Raw genomic sequence first — 17,441 nt, forward strand, 5'->3', positions numbered from 1 at the left:
TTTTATTCCTATGAGATGGAAAATCTTGTATAACCTTTAATTTCTTGGGGTCTTAATGGATTCCCGTTTCATTTATTATATGTCCCATGCAATCTCCTTTTTAACCAGCTCTGATTTGGATACATTTAATTTCATGGCCCCCTTGTTGAATAGCCGTAAAACTTCATCTATTAAGCTACAGTGCTCAAACCAGCTTGAATTTGCAATAAGTATGTCATCTACATCAACATTTATTCTATTTAGTAATTCATTACATATCACCTGATCCATAGCCTTGACGAATATACAAACTGATACGTTCAGTACAAAAGTCACCACACAATAATGATAACACTTACTGTCATTTAGGAAACAAGTGCAAGTCTTGATTCCTTAGCCAACAAATATTCCATTACCCATAATTGACGTCAAAAGAAGTTAAAAATTTTGGACAATGGAATTTTTGTAGAATTTCATGTACATTAGCAGGCCTATCATTTTCTCTTAACACAATTTCATTTAGTCTTCTGGCAATCTAATCTCACACTACTACTAATGTCACACGCCCATTCTTTTTGCCAACTACTACTGAAGGTTTTTTGTATCTGCTATCAGATCCATCTATAATTCCCCATTAAATCATTTTTTTCTGTTTCCCTTTTAACTGCCTCTTATCTTAAAAATGATATTGCATAAGGTTTCTTAAAAAAAGGGTTTGTGATCTTTAAATTTTAATTTACACTCAAAGTTTTTTTACTAATTCAGATTTTTCAGAGAATACATAATTATTTTGCATTAATATTTTAGCTAAATAATCCTTTTGTTCTACCGTTAAACCTTCAATATGTTCTACTTTTTCCCTGATAAGTTCAATAGTCTTCTCTTCCTCTCTTTTATTTCCATTATCCACAGCAAGAAACCTTAGAAGAAAATCTCCTTCTACATGTCTCACATTATCCACTTTACCAGGAAAATTTATTGTAATTGTATTACCATTATAATCAAAAGAAAATTTTACAGCAGCAAAATCAATTTTGACATTCCATCTGCACAAAAACCCACTTCTGAAAAGTACATCTTACCTTTCATCAGCCATTTCTGTGGTTAACATTACCTCTTCTTTAATGTTCTTTGACATTTTTCCAGTCGCACCAATAATACGAATTCCAGAAACCATCATGGCAACCACTCCCCTTTGTTTTTTTATAGAACCAAAAAATGCTTGAGATATTCTGTTTAATTCAATCCCTCTGTCCAAAAGGCACTCAACTACCACTTCTTCTACCTTAGGCATAACCAAAGGATTACATATTTCGTTGTTATTCTCTGAAATTTCTGGTTCATACAACAAGTCTATTTATTTTTCTTCTAGAAAAACTGTCACCTGGATGACCAAAGTTGTTTTCCGCTGAAGTCAAGTGACACATAGCAGGATCCTTCTCACTATTTACTACATCTGTACTCCTCTCTTCATTAAATCCCAATTTTTCAGATTTACTCTCTCTTTACTAATTAAATTACTTTAATTTCATAATAAACAAATTCAATTACTTCTTCCTCATCATCACTACTTTACGATTCATCATTTACCTCATCTTCTGAACTGCTACTGGTGTCACTATCATTATCATTCAACATTTGGTTAACCACTTGATCATTTTCTTCATTATTATTAGACCAAAAAGCCAGACACTTCAAAAGTTGATGCTCCTTGTATGGACTTACCTTCTGGTATCTCCTCTTGATTGCCATTGTTTTCAATTTGTAACAGTGGAACAGTATTTTCATTTTCGACTTAACCTGTTGATAGGGTTGATATTGTCCTTTTTTTAATTCCACTACTTTTTGGTACATAACCAGTGTTATATTTGAAATTCTATTGCTCTTTGCAACCCTTTTCCTATGTCTGAGCCTCAACTGTTGCAAATCTTAGTTTCCCTGACCCTGATTTGTATGACCATTTCTCCTTCCATTCCGGTTATCTGAGTTTCTATCTCTGTCCTTACTTCTTCCGTTACTGTTACTTCTCCAGTTATCCCTGTGATTATTTTGGTCATCTGATCTACTGATCCTACTCATTTGGTAATAATTGCTACTCCAATTTTCCCTTGATGAAGTGCGTTCACATTCCCCAAAATTAGTTTAGCTTTTTCTACTCTTCCCATATATGTTAAAAAATCATTTAAATTTTCTCTAAGGGCAGATAAGAGTAATTCTCTCACTCTTTGGAGCAATTTGTTTTCTAACCCCAAGATAAATGATTCACTACCCAAATCCTGATCAATATATTTGAGTTTGTTTATTTAAACTGACTAAACAATTTTATTGTGCCTCTCTTGTGGTCATATTTGTCTCTACCCCAAAGATGTTCTGTTGTTCTAGTTTGGACCAATATTCTTTTAGGAAGACCTTTCTGAATTCTTCCCGAGAACCACATTCACTTGCTACTTTTGCTGCCCAACCATAAGTATCCCCTTTCATAAAAACATTTACAAAAGACATTTTTTCTCTAACACTCCATCTCTTGGGTAAATCATCAAATTTTCTAATAAAGTCCATTAGGTGTACATTGCCACAAGGTTCAAAATTGTTACATTTCTTACAAATAATGAAAGATGAAACATCTGACAGACAGTAATTGTTTCAACCAACTCTGTGGTTCACCTTATTTTTAATTTCAGTAGATTTTGAATTCATGATTTCATTAACCCCCAACAGAGTGTCCTTAATTATAGAAATACATTTATTTTCTACTTTACTTTCCAGATTTGGAATTGAATTTTTCCCTGTTTTGTCTCTTCTAACTGTGCTTTCAAATCATCTTTATTTTTGTCACCATAAGTTTTGTTATCCTCATGAACTTCCTGATAGTTAGCATTTACTGCTTCCAACCCATCCCTACATATTTTTACATTTTCCTGACAAGCTTTACAATGATTGGCTACTTCCTCCAATTTAGAATCTGTTTCTATATAAGCCTCACTCAACTGGTTCTCACAATTACTTTCTACTTCAGCAATTCTTTGGTCAAATTTTGTTAAATTTTCATTTACAACCCCATATCCCAGTTTATTTCACCCATGTTTGAATATTTTCTCCTTTTAGTTTATTTATTTTTGTGTTTAAATTACTAAGCAAAGCTATTACCATTGCCATACTATTATCCATACCACCATTTTGTTCTGTTTTAACTTTAAAACAGTTGGTCACTGACAAGTTGTTGCTTGACATTACAGTGATGTATACTTTCAGCACATACCTTTTTCCCATTAGTGGGTGAAGCCCTTGTCATTTGAACTTCTTTCATTATCTACCTCAGTATCATTTAAAATTTCAATATTAATGAGAAAATTAGGTACAACCGTTACACTATTATCCCGATTCCTTTACATCAACAGTTTTCTTACCACTAATGCTCTTCTCCATATCATTTTTATAGAGTTAAATCACATGCTGAATTAAACAGTGGTATTTAAATACATCTACCTGATGAGTTCAGCAATGCTACCTCCAGAACTATTTGGTACCATCTGGTAACATCTGCTATGCCACCTGCTACAGCATGCCAAACATGGGATTGGTCCAGTTTTCAAGATGCCTGCCCTTTCATCTGCTCTAGTATTCAGCATTCCCTCTCCTATAGATTGGTCCAGTTATTCACAATTTCCATGATTTTCTTCTGTTGTTCTGCCTCACTGTCCAGCTCCAGTTATCTTTTAAAATAGTCAGTTTGTTCCAAAAACTTTTTACCAGTCACTGTTCCTTTCACGCAGTCATGTTCTTGTTCTTTACATAAGTGTACACTCTGGTAAAAGTCACTTGAATGTTTCATAAGTTCCCACCTAGAGTGATTTACCAAAGTTTCCTTGCACAATAAGTTGTTAATGTAGACTTCTGCTAATATTCCACTAAAAGTCACTTTGTTACAGTATATTCTCACAGTCGCTTGTTCATAAACACTATCAATTTTTTTAATGCTCTAAGCATGTGTAAATACCACTTGTGCCACTTTCTATTAAAAGTCACTTCTACACACTGTTCTTACTACCTGTGAGTCTGCAAACAAACACTGTGTCAGGCCTGATATTGTTCCTCAAATGGAGCAAAAGATCTAAGGATCCAAGGGGGCCTCTCTGTAGATTAATGTTGTCTCTCAGTAGTTGTGCCACTGGCCCTTTAGCTGAAAATGTTCCTGGAAGGATGTGCATTGGTGGAATACAGGGTTGTGTAGTGCTGGAATGGGAACAGGGAGGGGGCCAAATGTGTAAGGACAATGACTAATGAAGGTTGAGACCAGGAGGGTTATAGGAATGTAGGATATATTACAGGGAGATTTCACAACTGTGCAGTTCAGAAAAGCTGGTGTTGGTGAGAAGGTACCAGATGGCACAGGCTGTAAAGCAGTTGTTGAAATGGAGGACATCATTTTTTGCAGCTGCTCAGCAAGAGGATGGTCCAGTTGTTTCTTGGCCACAGTTTGTCTGTGGTCATTCATACAGACAGACAGCTTGTGGTTGTCATGCTCACATAGAATGCAGCACAGAGGTTGCAGCTTAGCTTGTAGATCACATGGCTGGTTTCCCAGGTAGCCCTGCCTTTGATGGGATAAGTGACATTTGTGACAGGACTGGAGTAGCTGGTGATGGGAGGATGTATGGGACAGGTCTCACATCTAGGTCTATTACAGAGATATGAGCCTCTCGGCTTATCTCCCTGTAACAGACCTCCAAATATTATGAACATAATATGTGGAGGAAATGTATCAGTATCTCATTGACAAGGTAAACAATTTTTGGAAATTGGTTCAAATGGCTCTGAGCATTATGGGACTTAACACCTGAGGTCATCAGTCCCCTAGAACTTAGAACTACTTAAACCTAAGTAAGCTAAGGACATCACACACATCCATGCCCGAGGCAGGATTCGAACCTGCGAGCGTAGCAGTCGCGCGGTTCCAGACTGAAGCGCCTAGAACTGCTCGGCCACCGCGGCTGGCCAATTTTTGGAAAAAATTTTGTACTGAGAAAAGTATGTTTCAAGTTTATAAATAAAGAAGTGAAATCAGATACTACAGGATTTGAAAATAAACTGTACAATTCAATTTTTGCTATAGATTAGCATTTCTAACAGTTTTTAAAATCAATATAATAGAAGGAAACATTGCACGTGGGAAAAATTATATATAAAAACAAAGATGAGGTGACTTACCGAACGAAAGCGCTGGCAGGTCGATAGACACACAAACAAACACAAACAAAATTGTGTGTATGTTTGTGTTTGTTTGTGTGTCTATCGACCTGCCAGCGCTTTCGTTCGGTAAGTTTTTAAAATCATTTACAAATAATTTGAATTTATGTCTTCAACAAAAGGAATGCAATAGTTCTGATATGTTTGCTGCAAATGGATTCCAGTGTAACATACATTGTTTAAATAGAAACTAAATAAGAATAATTGTTTTTATTTCTCAAGTTATACTATGCATTGAAACAAGAATACAAGGAACTAAAATTTTCAAGATTTACTTCCATTATTGATGAAGCCTCCAAAAGTTTCATAGTCATTTTAAAGATTTAAATCTCTTGAACTGGATGTCATTTTCTTTGATAATGCAATGAAGATTAGTCTTCAAAGTATTTGGAAAATTGACTTTCAAGAAGACATGTGGAATTAAAAAATATCCATTCATACTATCCTGAACCATAAGAAAAGCTGAAATTTTGTAAGTCGTGCTATAAAATCATTACCTGTAACTTGATGACTTCAGTCTTAAAATAAAATCATCTTTTGGACCAACATATATATGTGAAAGTACATTAAACCTGTTCAGCAAGCAGTAGTGAACAATGAATTATTGGTACATCAACTTTGCTTCACTACAACACAAACTGAAGTTGATACGCAGAAATTGTCAAGACCAAGTCAAATAAATCTAGCCTATGTATTTAAGTATCCCATTGATGTAAGTAAACCTTGCCACATATAATGAAATGAAAATCAAAGTTTTAATAATTTATGTATTGATACATTTACATATAGGGCTCATGATTCACAATAATCAACAGTTGGCCTTGCAATTGGCTGGTGTGGCAGTGACAAGGCCATGCCAGCAGTGCTTGAGTCTGAAGGGAAGCGCTCACTGGAGAGACATGGCTTACAAACCACACTTTGCCAGACTTGTTCCAAACTCGCACTCATGATCAGAAGGCCATCAGCAACAAATGATCTGTATAAAGTATAGAGAACGTCCTCTTCATAGGAAGGTGCTGCCAATGAAGACAGCCACTGCTGAACACCATTTTTTACATCGTCATTTCTATCAAAGTGTTTTCCTCCAAATTGTGCTTCAAGTTCAAGAACAAATGGCGGGTAGAAGGTGCGAGATCATGGCCATATAGCAGGTGATCAAACTGCTCTCAACCAAGTTACTGAATAAGGTTTTGAGAGACACCAGTAGAATGTGAGCATGTGTTGTCATGAACCAACACAATGACTTGCTTGAGCATTCTACGCCTTATGTTTTGATTTTGCTCCAAAGTTTTCTCATTGTTTCACGGTATCATACCACACTGACGGTTTCACATCTGAGAAGGAACTCAACAAGCAGAATGCAAGAAATGGTCTTGAGCAGTGGCTCTCTTCCGTGGCAGCATTCTCTATGACGAGGGCATAGAAAAGCTGGTTTGTTGCTATGACAAATGGTTGCGCAATTGTGCCAACTATGTAAAAAGAAAAAATCAAGAAATGCCCTTTGTTGTAGAAATAAATTTTGGTTTGAAGAAAGAAATGTTTTCATGAGGATCTCTCTCTCTCTCTCTCTCTCTCTCTCTCTCTCTCTCTCTCTCTCTCTCTCCCTCCCCCCCCCCCCCCCCCACACCTTTGTTTCCTCTCAAAACAATACTTACTTTCCGGACAGACCTAGTAGATAATTAGGATCATGTAACTTACTGACTGTATGTTTGAGTGAAGGCTCATTACACGACATAAGCTTCGTACATTACCCTGCCTCTTTTTATTATATTGTCATTATCACATTATATTTTTATTAATTCCATTTAAAACCACAGCCTATGCAACAGTACTTAATCAGACTTAGGCAACTGAAAATGAACGAAGACAAGCTTATTACACAAGCCATGTAAAGCTGCCATTTGACACACATCCTCCTCCTGTCGACACCTGACACATTCTTGCAAACAATGGTCCATCAAACCCACTTCTAAGTTGCTTGGGCTACTGTGACATCAGCCAGTCCACTTTATTAATATTTTCCCTTTATGTAAATATAGATTCTTACATCTGTTCCTCCAGTGGAGATGCTTACATAACAGTATTTGAAATAATTTTCTATCCCAGTTAACTCTTACACAATGTTTTCCTGAGGGACCATTTTCCTTTCCTGAGCTGCACAACCTGGAACAGGTCCTCCTATTCACCACCAAGGGGTGTCAAATATTTAGTTGTTACTCCTTTTATATTCTTACACCAGCCTTCCAGAGTTCCCAAAGCCTGGTTCTGAACCCCCACAATAATGCCTGCCAGTTTTGGATGCTCCATCACCACACCACATGGCAATGGCTCCTCATGGCCATCACCCATTACTGTCAGCTCTGACTATAGCACACAGTCAAATGTTATCTCGAGCTTGGACCATGATGAGATTTTTGTTATCTTAATTAACTCTTGTAATTCCAGGACTTTAGGAACTTTGAATGAGTGAGATCAGTGAGAGTACATATCACTGCCATGTCTCATGTTGACCAAGAGGGGAGATTGGATAACCTATTTTATGAAGAATATCTCAAAATTCCCTATATTCAGTGAGAAAACTAAGAGTGTACTGGAGCCCCCTATGTTTCAGTTATTACCAAATGGAATAGAAAGAAACCATAATATGTGGTTCAATGGGAAGTACACCCTCCAACATGCAGATTTTCAGAATGTAAACGAAGATGTAGATTTAAATTTTCAGATGCATGTGCACAAGTACACCCTCTAACATGCAGATTTGCAGAATGTAAACGTAGATGTAGATTTAAATTTTCAGATGCATGTGCACATCTTCTTGATGTAGATGACAACAGTCATGTGAGATTTAAATTATGTTTTCTGCAATGGCTCATCTGAAGATGACAGGCAGGTGTCTAGTTGAAACTTCGTGGAGTGAAGTTTACGATGGTTGGCTGCAATCCTGAAATCTCTTTGAACGCAACAGTCATATTACAATCAAGTATTCTTTTTTATCATCCAATGACATGTTGCAGTGGTGCAGAGTGAATGTTTTGTTTTCTGTGTGACTGATCCTACAATGCATATCTTTGAGGTTACATTGCAGTAGTGTTAAAACACTACATATCAAACAGTTTTGCCTCAACTCTGTGTCATAGTCTCTGATTGCATGATTAATGAGATAGTGTTGCCATACAAATAGCACTATGTGATGTTGCACAGTGGTAGGGCCCTGGATGACCCTGAACTCGTACTCGGGAGGACAATTCAAATCTCCATCCTGCCATCCCTCCATTTAGGTTTCCTGTGATGTCCCTAAATTGTTTAGAATGAATACAGGCATGTTTACATGAAACGGCACAGCTGATTTCCTTCCCAAGTTGAGCGTGTGCTCCATCTCTGATGATTATTCAGGGAACATTAAACACTAATCTTGCTTCCTTAACACAAACTCTTGTAAGTAAAAATGTGTCGTGATATGTGAACATAAGTGATTATGTATAGGTCAAGAAAACTGCGGACTTTGAATTACAGGTAGGACAAATGACCTGCCTTTGCTTGAGTAACACTACGTCAACTTGTCTTGCATAGAAAGGGGGGGGGGGGGGGGGGGGGGGATGGCAGCAGCCTGACTGATGCACTTGGCAGGTTGTATGGTTCTGAACTACTGCTTGACATGTGTGGTCAGTAGACATAGCAGTAAGCCAACTGCTTCACCCAGGTGTACCCCAAATACAACTGGTCGAGTGGCTGCAACACCCGTTGTTGCAGGGATTTTGGTGCCACAACTTGGCTATTTTCATCTTTGTGCATTACTAGCAAGATATCCTGATGAAGATGAAGTTGATGTCATTGGATGAAGGTGTTGGTGTTGGTGTGGTAAAGTCATCCCATGTGTTCAAGCTGGAAGATCCACTGCAGAAGTTGGTAATGACTGAATGCTACTACCGCATCTCTAGAACGGTTGATAAATCTTCTAAGAATTGCTCTGTGTGGGTGTACATTTGGAAACAGACTGTTTCCTGCCAGTTGAAGTCCAGGTCCACTTAAAGATCCAGGGGAAGTTGAGAAAAGGTAGACAGTCAAGTACTATGTAGAGTGCTGATAGTTTGATAAACACGTGGCTCACTGATGCAGGCGATGGACACTGCATTCTTGGAGCTTAAGATGGTGCCTAAACAGTGGTAATAATGGCTTATGATGTGTAGTTAGATGGAACTTTTGCATTTAAAGAGAAAGGAAAGAAAGAAAGAAAGAAAAAGAAATTTGTGTATGCCAAAAATGATAGCCAGCACCTCTTTCCCAATTTGTGAGCAACATTCCTAGCCCAGATTTAATATTTTTGACACAAACACTAGATTGTTCAGCACCACTGGCAAACTTATGAGGCAGGATGGCCTCAGTGCCATGCAGTGATGCACCTGTAGCCAGAATTAACAGTAAGTGAGACTGTTAGATCGGAAACAGGGTGCAGACTGTAGACATGATTTCAGGGCTTGAGATGCCTTTTTGAAAAGTGTCCGAGTAACTTGGTTATGTTTGACTGAAAGTTGCACCTGGTCTAACAGTGGAATCTCATGATGTCCGTACATCCATTTTTGATTGCACATTGTCAAATGGCAGACCACAAATGCTGAAATAGCAGACTGATTTATCATTGAGACTGTGCACCGGTACCAAAAAGAAACATCACTGGCATTTTCTATAATTCTGTATTTAACAGTATCTTTCTGGATGCTTCCACATGGTCAGTGTCTGTAATATTAATCAGGGTGGGCAAAGGACATTGTCTGATACTTATCACATCTTGACGTAACTTTGCAATCTTTCCTTTGTGAAACCAACTGCAGCATTTTGCTTCATAATGAAAACTTTGTGGAATGCATGCAATGTAAAAGTCTGGACAACTCAGGAACTACTGAAACCCCCATCTCAATATAATACATGTTGATGTATAACACAATGGGGCTCAAAGGCTGCCTCTGTGTAGGACATGCTTATTGCATTAGAATCTAATATGGTAGTCTTTTACACTGGTGTGTTTTTGCCAGAGCTATAGTGGAGATTTCAGAATCCGAAGAAAACACCTGCTGTGCAACCTGTGCGACTTCAAAAGCACATGTAGTGTTTAACAATTTTGTTTAAGAGGGGTGTAACTGTCATAAACTCTGTGTACAAACATCTTTATCGCAAGCTAAACAGGTTACTTACCACATCTCTGATTAAACTTTCAGTGTAGGCACCAAAGTATAACTTCACTCCAGCTATCACAAATGCAGGCCTAGTATATTTGCACAACAGTAAGAGCAGTTGGATTCGATAACCTGAATAGTCCATAAATATAGTACTGTCATCTAGGAAAGCATCAGTTAAGATCAGAACATAACATTGACTGACTCACAGAGGATGAGAGCCATTTTTTGCCACTTGGGCTTGAACTGGCTAGCTCACTGGTCTCATGCAATTGACCAGTTGTAGATGCTGTTTTCTGTGAAGGTAGTGCCCTCGCTGTGTGTAGATGTAATGACACTTGTCGATAATTCCACATTTTCACTCAGTACATCCAGCAGGATTACAAGACATATCAAACTAGATTAATAGGATACACCAAGAATGTACAACGAAGGACAGTAGGCATGTTTGACTCATCGAGTGTGTAATAAAAATATGAAGAAATTCACATGGGCAGCCACTCAAAGAAAGATATTTAAAATCTCATAGGAATGTATTTAAGATACTACAGTAACCATTTTTCAGATTGGAATTTATGATATTTCTTCAACAGTCCTATTTATTGGTCCTGGAGAGATTGTGAAGATAATTTTTTTAATAACAAGTAGCACTGTGAATTATAAGCAGTCAGTCTTTCCACAATCTACATCTGAATTAAATAAGAAGGAAATTAAATATATGTTGCAATAAATATGCCATCTGCTATTTGTATTGCAGTGATTTTCAGGGTGTAGTTATTATTAGCATCAATTATGTAACACACAGAGCACAGTGAGGCATGTAAAGCAGATCATCATGTGGAAAGTATCAAGAGACAACTTTTGGAGTCTAAAAAAACATTCTGTGCATGAGAAAATTCAAAGAGGACCGTTTAATTTTATATTACTGATGCTGCAGTTAAAATCTGTGTGTGGCATAAATTTACTGACAAATTGTCACCATATGGCTCTGCTCGCCTATTACACCTGTACACTGATGAGCTAAAACATAATGACCACCTCCTGACAGCTTGTTTTTGCATCTTTGGAACAAAATCCATCACTGATTCTGCATATTAACATTCTGTTACTTTGTCAGTAGGTTTGTGGAGGTTTTGGCATTAGATGTCAATGGACAGGTCATGTAATTCATGTAAATAACATGCCGCTGATTTGTGTACACAGTGATGGTGCCTGACGGTGATCCAGATGGGTTCCATAAGATTTACAACAGGCGATTTTGGTCATTGAGACATCAGTGTGAGTAAACTATAATGCACCTAAAAAAAACCACTGAAGCATGGTTCTGGCTCCTAGACACTGACAGTTAAACTGCTGAAAGATGAAATCGCTATCGGGGAAGACATCAAGCATAAAGGGATGCAGGTGGTTCACAGTTGTCAGTATGTCGTTAATTACTACCACAGGTTCCATCCAAGCACAGGAGAATGTCTCCCATGGCATCACACTGGTCTCATCAGCCTGGGTCTGTGGCACACTGCACGTTTTGAGCCGCTGTTCAGCTCGATTTCGGAATTTGTGGAGGTGACCATCGACGTAGAGTACCAAAAATATAATTCACCTGAAGAGCCGACACATTTCTGTTGATCGATGCTCAAATCCCAATGGTCTCTTGTCCATTGCTATCATAATGACAATTTCATTGAGTCAGAATGCGAGCATGTAGGGGTGCTCTACTGCAGAGCTCCATGTTCAACAATCTACAACAAACAGTGTGCTCCGGAACGCTTGTGTTTGCACCAGCATTGCGCTTTTTGAGCGGAGATGCCATAGATCACCATCTATCCTACTTTACATAGCAGACAAGCCTCTGAACCCCATGTTCTGTGAAGAGTTATAGACTTCCAACCAATTAGCGCCTAGTTGCAGTTTCATAGTGCTACTTCTTTCCGTAGATGCTCACAACAGTAGCACGCAAGCATCTGACCAGCTTCACCATTTTTTAGATATTCGTTCACAGGCTGTATGTAATAATAATCTGCCCTTTGTCAAAGTCGCTCACAACGATGGATTTCCCCCCATCTTCGCTAAGGTGATCCCCATCCACATCTGTTAAACAATTTTGTTACCAAGTCATGTGCCTGCAATGCCACCAGGCGGCATCCAACAACATGGTGGGCAGTGGTCATAATGCTGTGTCTCATCAGTGTACAGTTGCTATGTGTGGATATTTTGTGCTAATTGATAACTCTTATGCTACTATGGTTCATGTTTCTGATTCAGGATATTCTTTTGTCATTTCCTGTTATTGACAGATAATTAAGACAACAGGTTTACATGTGACATAAACAAATATTTCTATGAAGATGGACTGTAATAAATATGTAGTGACAATTGAAAATTTGTGCCAGGATCAATTCTGTATTTCACACTTATCAAGAAAAGTTGCCTTAGCTATTAGGATACCTGAGTGCAGTTCCTGGCCTGGCTCAAGCTTTCATTATCACTAATACTTCCATCTATTTTCAAACACTACCAACATACACTAGAAATTTAATTTTTTGCTAGTGAAGTATTTCTCAGATGGCAGCAATAAGAAAGATTGGATATTTGTAGGGTGTGAGGCTATAATATCTTGAACCATTTTGCATCTGACTGCATCTAATTTTAATCATAAATAACTTGTGTGCCATACATAAAAAATTATTTTCTTTTACTTTTTGATAATTTAAATTTTCTATATAAATTTGAATGTATTTTATATATAAAAACAAAGATGAGGTGACTTACCGAACGAAAGCGCTGGCAGGTCGATAGACACACAAACATACACACAAAATTCAAGCTTTCGCAACAAACTGTTGCCTCATCAGGAAAGAGACATATTTAAAGACAAAGAGTTATGAAAACTCTTTGTCTTTAAATATGTCTGCTTGTGTCTGTATGTGTGGATGGATATGTGTGTGTGTGTGTGCGAGTGTATACCTGTCCTTTTTTCCCCCTAAGGTAAGTCTTTCCGCTCCCGGGATTGGAATGACTCCTTACCCTCACCCTTAAAACCCACTTCCTTCCGTCTTTCCCTCTCCTTCCCTCTTTCCTGATGAGGCAACAGTTTGTTGCGAAAGCTTGAATTTTGTGTGTATGTTTGTGTTTGTTTGTGTGTCTATCGACCTGCCAGCGCTTTCGTTCGGTAAGTCACCTCATCTTTGTTTTTATATATAATTTTTCCCACGTGGAATGTTTCCCTCTATTATTTTGAATGTATTTTCTCAGACAGTGATATTGTTGCAGAAAGACACAATTTCCATCAATCACAACTGGGTTAATGGCTGCAACATCAAAACAATGTGGTTGTCATTGAAGAATCATTTGGCTGCTGTGAAAAAGGAAATAGAAGATTGCAAGGAAATGGAGGAATGGAATAGCCACTGTCAAATAATGCTTAGAGCTTCTTTTGGGTTAGACTATGAAGAATTTTATAGGTTTTTATTACATATTAGCAAGAAAAGAATTGAGTCTCTTCATGGAAAGGATGATTTAATAGTTTATGGAAATTGGAGAATTGGCAGAAATCATATTGTTTTTGATTTGCTTAAGATAAATGAAGTTTTGAACCTCTTCCTCTCCGACACTGACTGTGAAATTGCACTGAAGGAACTGGATGTACAGAAACCAAAAGACTTGTTGTCTGAAATAAATTCAGTGGTATAAATTCAGCTGAGGGAAAGCAGATGGTGCCATAGTGACAGTTTCAATACTGCAACATGGTTCATAACATTGTTTTGCAGAGGAGTCTGAAGTACTGGTACTGAACACATGGAAAAGATCATCTGGGAAACATACCAAAGACAGTGATAGTACTACACACACACACACACACACACACACACACACACACACAGAGAGAGAGAGAGAGAGAGAGAGAGAGAGAGAGAGAGAGAGACTCTCTTCCAGCCATCAGCCACCCTTGTCTAATACACTGTCCTGCTCCCCTCCTCCTTTCTCCTCATCCCATACAATCCTCTCACAGCAGGAAAACTGCAGTACTGGTTTACTTACATCATCAGCAACTATCAGCTTTGTAATGCTGGTCTCAGCAGGTCACATGAAATTTCACACAGAGAGACTTGCCAAAGCCTCATCACTCAGTTACAGAGTACTGCAAAGAAACAATGACTGGAGCTCCTAATTAAATACTTCAGCAATGAAAGAAACATAATATAACCTTCTGTTATACATCATTACAAAGAGTATTTAAAAAGGTTTTTTTTTTTTTTTTTTCACTCAAAAACAAGTTCAGAGATGTTCAATATGGCCCCCTCCAGACACTCGAGCAATATCAACCCGATACTCCAACTCGTTCCACACTCTCTGTAGCATATCAGGCGTAACAGTTTGGATAGATGCTGTTATTTCTCGTTTCAAATCATCAATGATGGCTGGGAGAGGTGGCCGAAACACTATATCCTTAACATACCCCCATAAGAAAAAATTGCAGGGGGTAAGATCAGGGCTTCTTGGAGGCCAGTGAAGAAGTGCTCTATCACAGGCTGCCTGGCAGTGCACAAACACCCATTCTCTGTAAACTGTTTATACCAACGTTTAATACACCACCTATCAGGAGGTTTAACACCATACTTCGTTCGAAATGCACGCTGAACAACTGTCGTCGATTCACTTCTGCCGTACTCAATAACACAAAAAGCTTTCTGTTGAGCGGTCGCCATCTTAGCATCAACTGACACTGACGCCTAGTCAACAGCGCCTCAAGCGAACAAATGTACAACTAAATGAAACTTTATAGTTCCCTTAATCCGCCGACAGATAGTGCTTAGCTCTGCCTTTTGTCGTTGCAGAGTTTTAAATTCCTAAAGTTGTGGTATTCTTTTTGAATCACGCTGTATATCTGCAAGGTTGGTACATGAAAACCGAGCAAGGTGGTGTGGTTATTAGCACACTGGGCTTGCATTTCAGAGGATCTGACTGTCCTGATACAGGTTTTCTGTGATGTCCCTAAAACACTCCAGGCAAATGCCAGGATGGTTCCTTTGAAAGAACACAGTTGATTTCCTCTCCCATCTTTGAAACATTCTGAGCTTGTGCTCTGTCTCTGATGACGTCGACGTCAACAGGATGGTAAACCCTAATCTTCCTTCCTTCCTTTTACAAGCAAATTGTAATAATGGAGAAAGACTAAGAACTTGCCTAAACAGTACTTTTGAGTTTGATACACAGGCCAGCCTAATTATGTAGTAAGTTCAATGTAGCAGAGTAACAGCATGTACTATTTAACTTATGCACAGTAATTGTGACAGATCTCAAATTCTCTCCAAATAGCTTTGAACTATGTGTTAATAAAAATGAAAACAGTTTACTCTGAAAATCATAAACAGTATACTTGTTGTTCAATCTATGTAATAAAGGTTGTGGACAGGCACGACAAAGTGCTGGTAGGCAGAACAGTTTGTACATTTATATTAATTTGCAATTTTGCTTTCATAGAAATGCCTGTCTCCATCTGATCATTCAATTAGTACCTTTTCTTACTATTAGGAATTACCTCATGCACTGTGCTTGTCAAAAGTGCTGAATACAGCAGGATAGTAATGCTGATTCATTTTACTGTAGACAAACCACAGCATAGATTATGCATGAGAAGTCAATTCACAAACAAATACAAAACATAAAACAACAAATGCAATCAAATGTCATAGTTTCAATTAGTAAATAAGATAATTAGTTGCTCTTTGTCATTTCAGTATTTATATATTGTTTGATGAATTGTCCCTGCAGTAATATTCAGCTCTGCTGTCCCCCCCCCCCCCCCCCCCCCCCCCCCCACACTCCTTTCCTTTTGAACTTTCATAGTATTTTAGGGACTGGTTATTCAATAATATATCTTCAGTAGGAGACTAATAACAGATTCACGAGACACACTTGAGAATGTCTTCCAAATTGCTGCTTATATCTCATACTATCTTATTTTCTGACACACACACACACACACACACACACACACACACACACACACACACTACTCCAGCCAGTTAACCACAAGATGGCAGATTACGTAGTCAGTGTTTCTCTAAAAGAATCTTATGACTTTCGTAGTCAAAAGGTTTAGAAAGCACAATAAAAAAATTAACAGCAGGTGTGATAATCTTGTCTAACAATACCAAGACATTATTTGTAAAATAAAATTAAAAAACTTTAATTGTGGAGACACACATTTTAAGAGCTAAATTGTATTTTTTTATGACAAAATTGTCAATGATGCTCACAGTGAAATTGTATATACTTTCTCAAAGACTTTACAGAATGCAAAGTAAAGGCAATAAGACAATGTTTTGTTGTATTTTTTCTGCCCAAACCATGACAAAATGCCGTAAAACATAAATATGCTTCATCTCATAACTGCATAACAGCCTTATGACTTATTTTTGTCAAACAAATTTGTTTGCAACCCCCACAGTACAACCCAAGAAAAATGTCCCACACCACAACAAGGAATGGAATGCAAAATAGAGTTTGTATACTGAGAGATCCCAAACTTTACCACTATGTGTTAACAAAAATGAAAACAGCTGATGCTGAAAATCATAAACAGCATTCTTGTTGTTCAATCGATGTAATAAGGGTAGTGGACATTTTGTTTATTCCACATTCATTCACCCAGGGATTTCACATGACTGTTTTCAGGTATCTGTCATGCAGTACTAATGTTTTAAATGAGTGAAGAGTGTCATTACTTTTCTAGGTTTAATGCATCACATAGGTTTCTAAGGGGATATCAGAGTTGAGTTACTCACAAAAAAATGTTCCTGAAACTTCCTGCAGATTAAAACTATATGCAGGACCAGGACTCAACCTTAGAACTGTCGCATTTTGTGGGTAAGTGCTCTACCAACTGAGCTAACAAAGCACAACGTATGATCCTGTCTTACAGCTTTGCTTCTGCCAGTAACTCTCTCCTGTCTTCTAAACTTCACAGAGATTCCCCTGCATTTGCTTGTGGGACTAGCACTCTAGGAAGAAAGGATATATAATGGAGAATGGCTTAGCCAC

General features: G+C 37.9%; 1 protein-coding gene across 1 annotated transcript in view; it reads left to right on the forward strand.

Moving 5' to 3' along the window:
• LOC126457082 (2-oxoglutarate and iron-dependent oxygenase JMJD4) overlaps positions 1-16,199 on the forward strand; it is a 135,967-nt gene extending 119,768 nt beyond the window's left edge. The window contains exon 5 of the mRNA XM_050093095.1: positions 13,668-16,199. Within this exon, the coding sequence (XP_049949052.1) occupies positions 13,668-14,087 (420 nt within the window). The 3' untranslated portion in view covers positions 14,088-16,199. The remainder of the gene's footprint in view (positions 1-13,667) is intronic.
• Positions 16,200-17,441: the final 1,242 nt, after the last annotated feature.

The sequence above is a fragment of the Schistocerca serialis genome, chromosome 2 (genome assembly GCF_023864345.2).
Source record: "Schistocerca serialis cubense isolate TAMUIC-IGC-003099 chromosome 2, iqSchSeri2.2, whole genome shotgun sequence".
Classification (NCBI taxonomy): Eukaryota; Metazoa; Arthropoda; class Insecta; order Orthoptera; family Acrididae; genus Schistocerca; species Schistocerca serialis.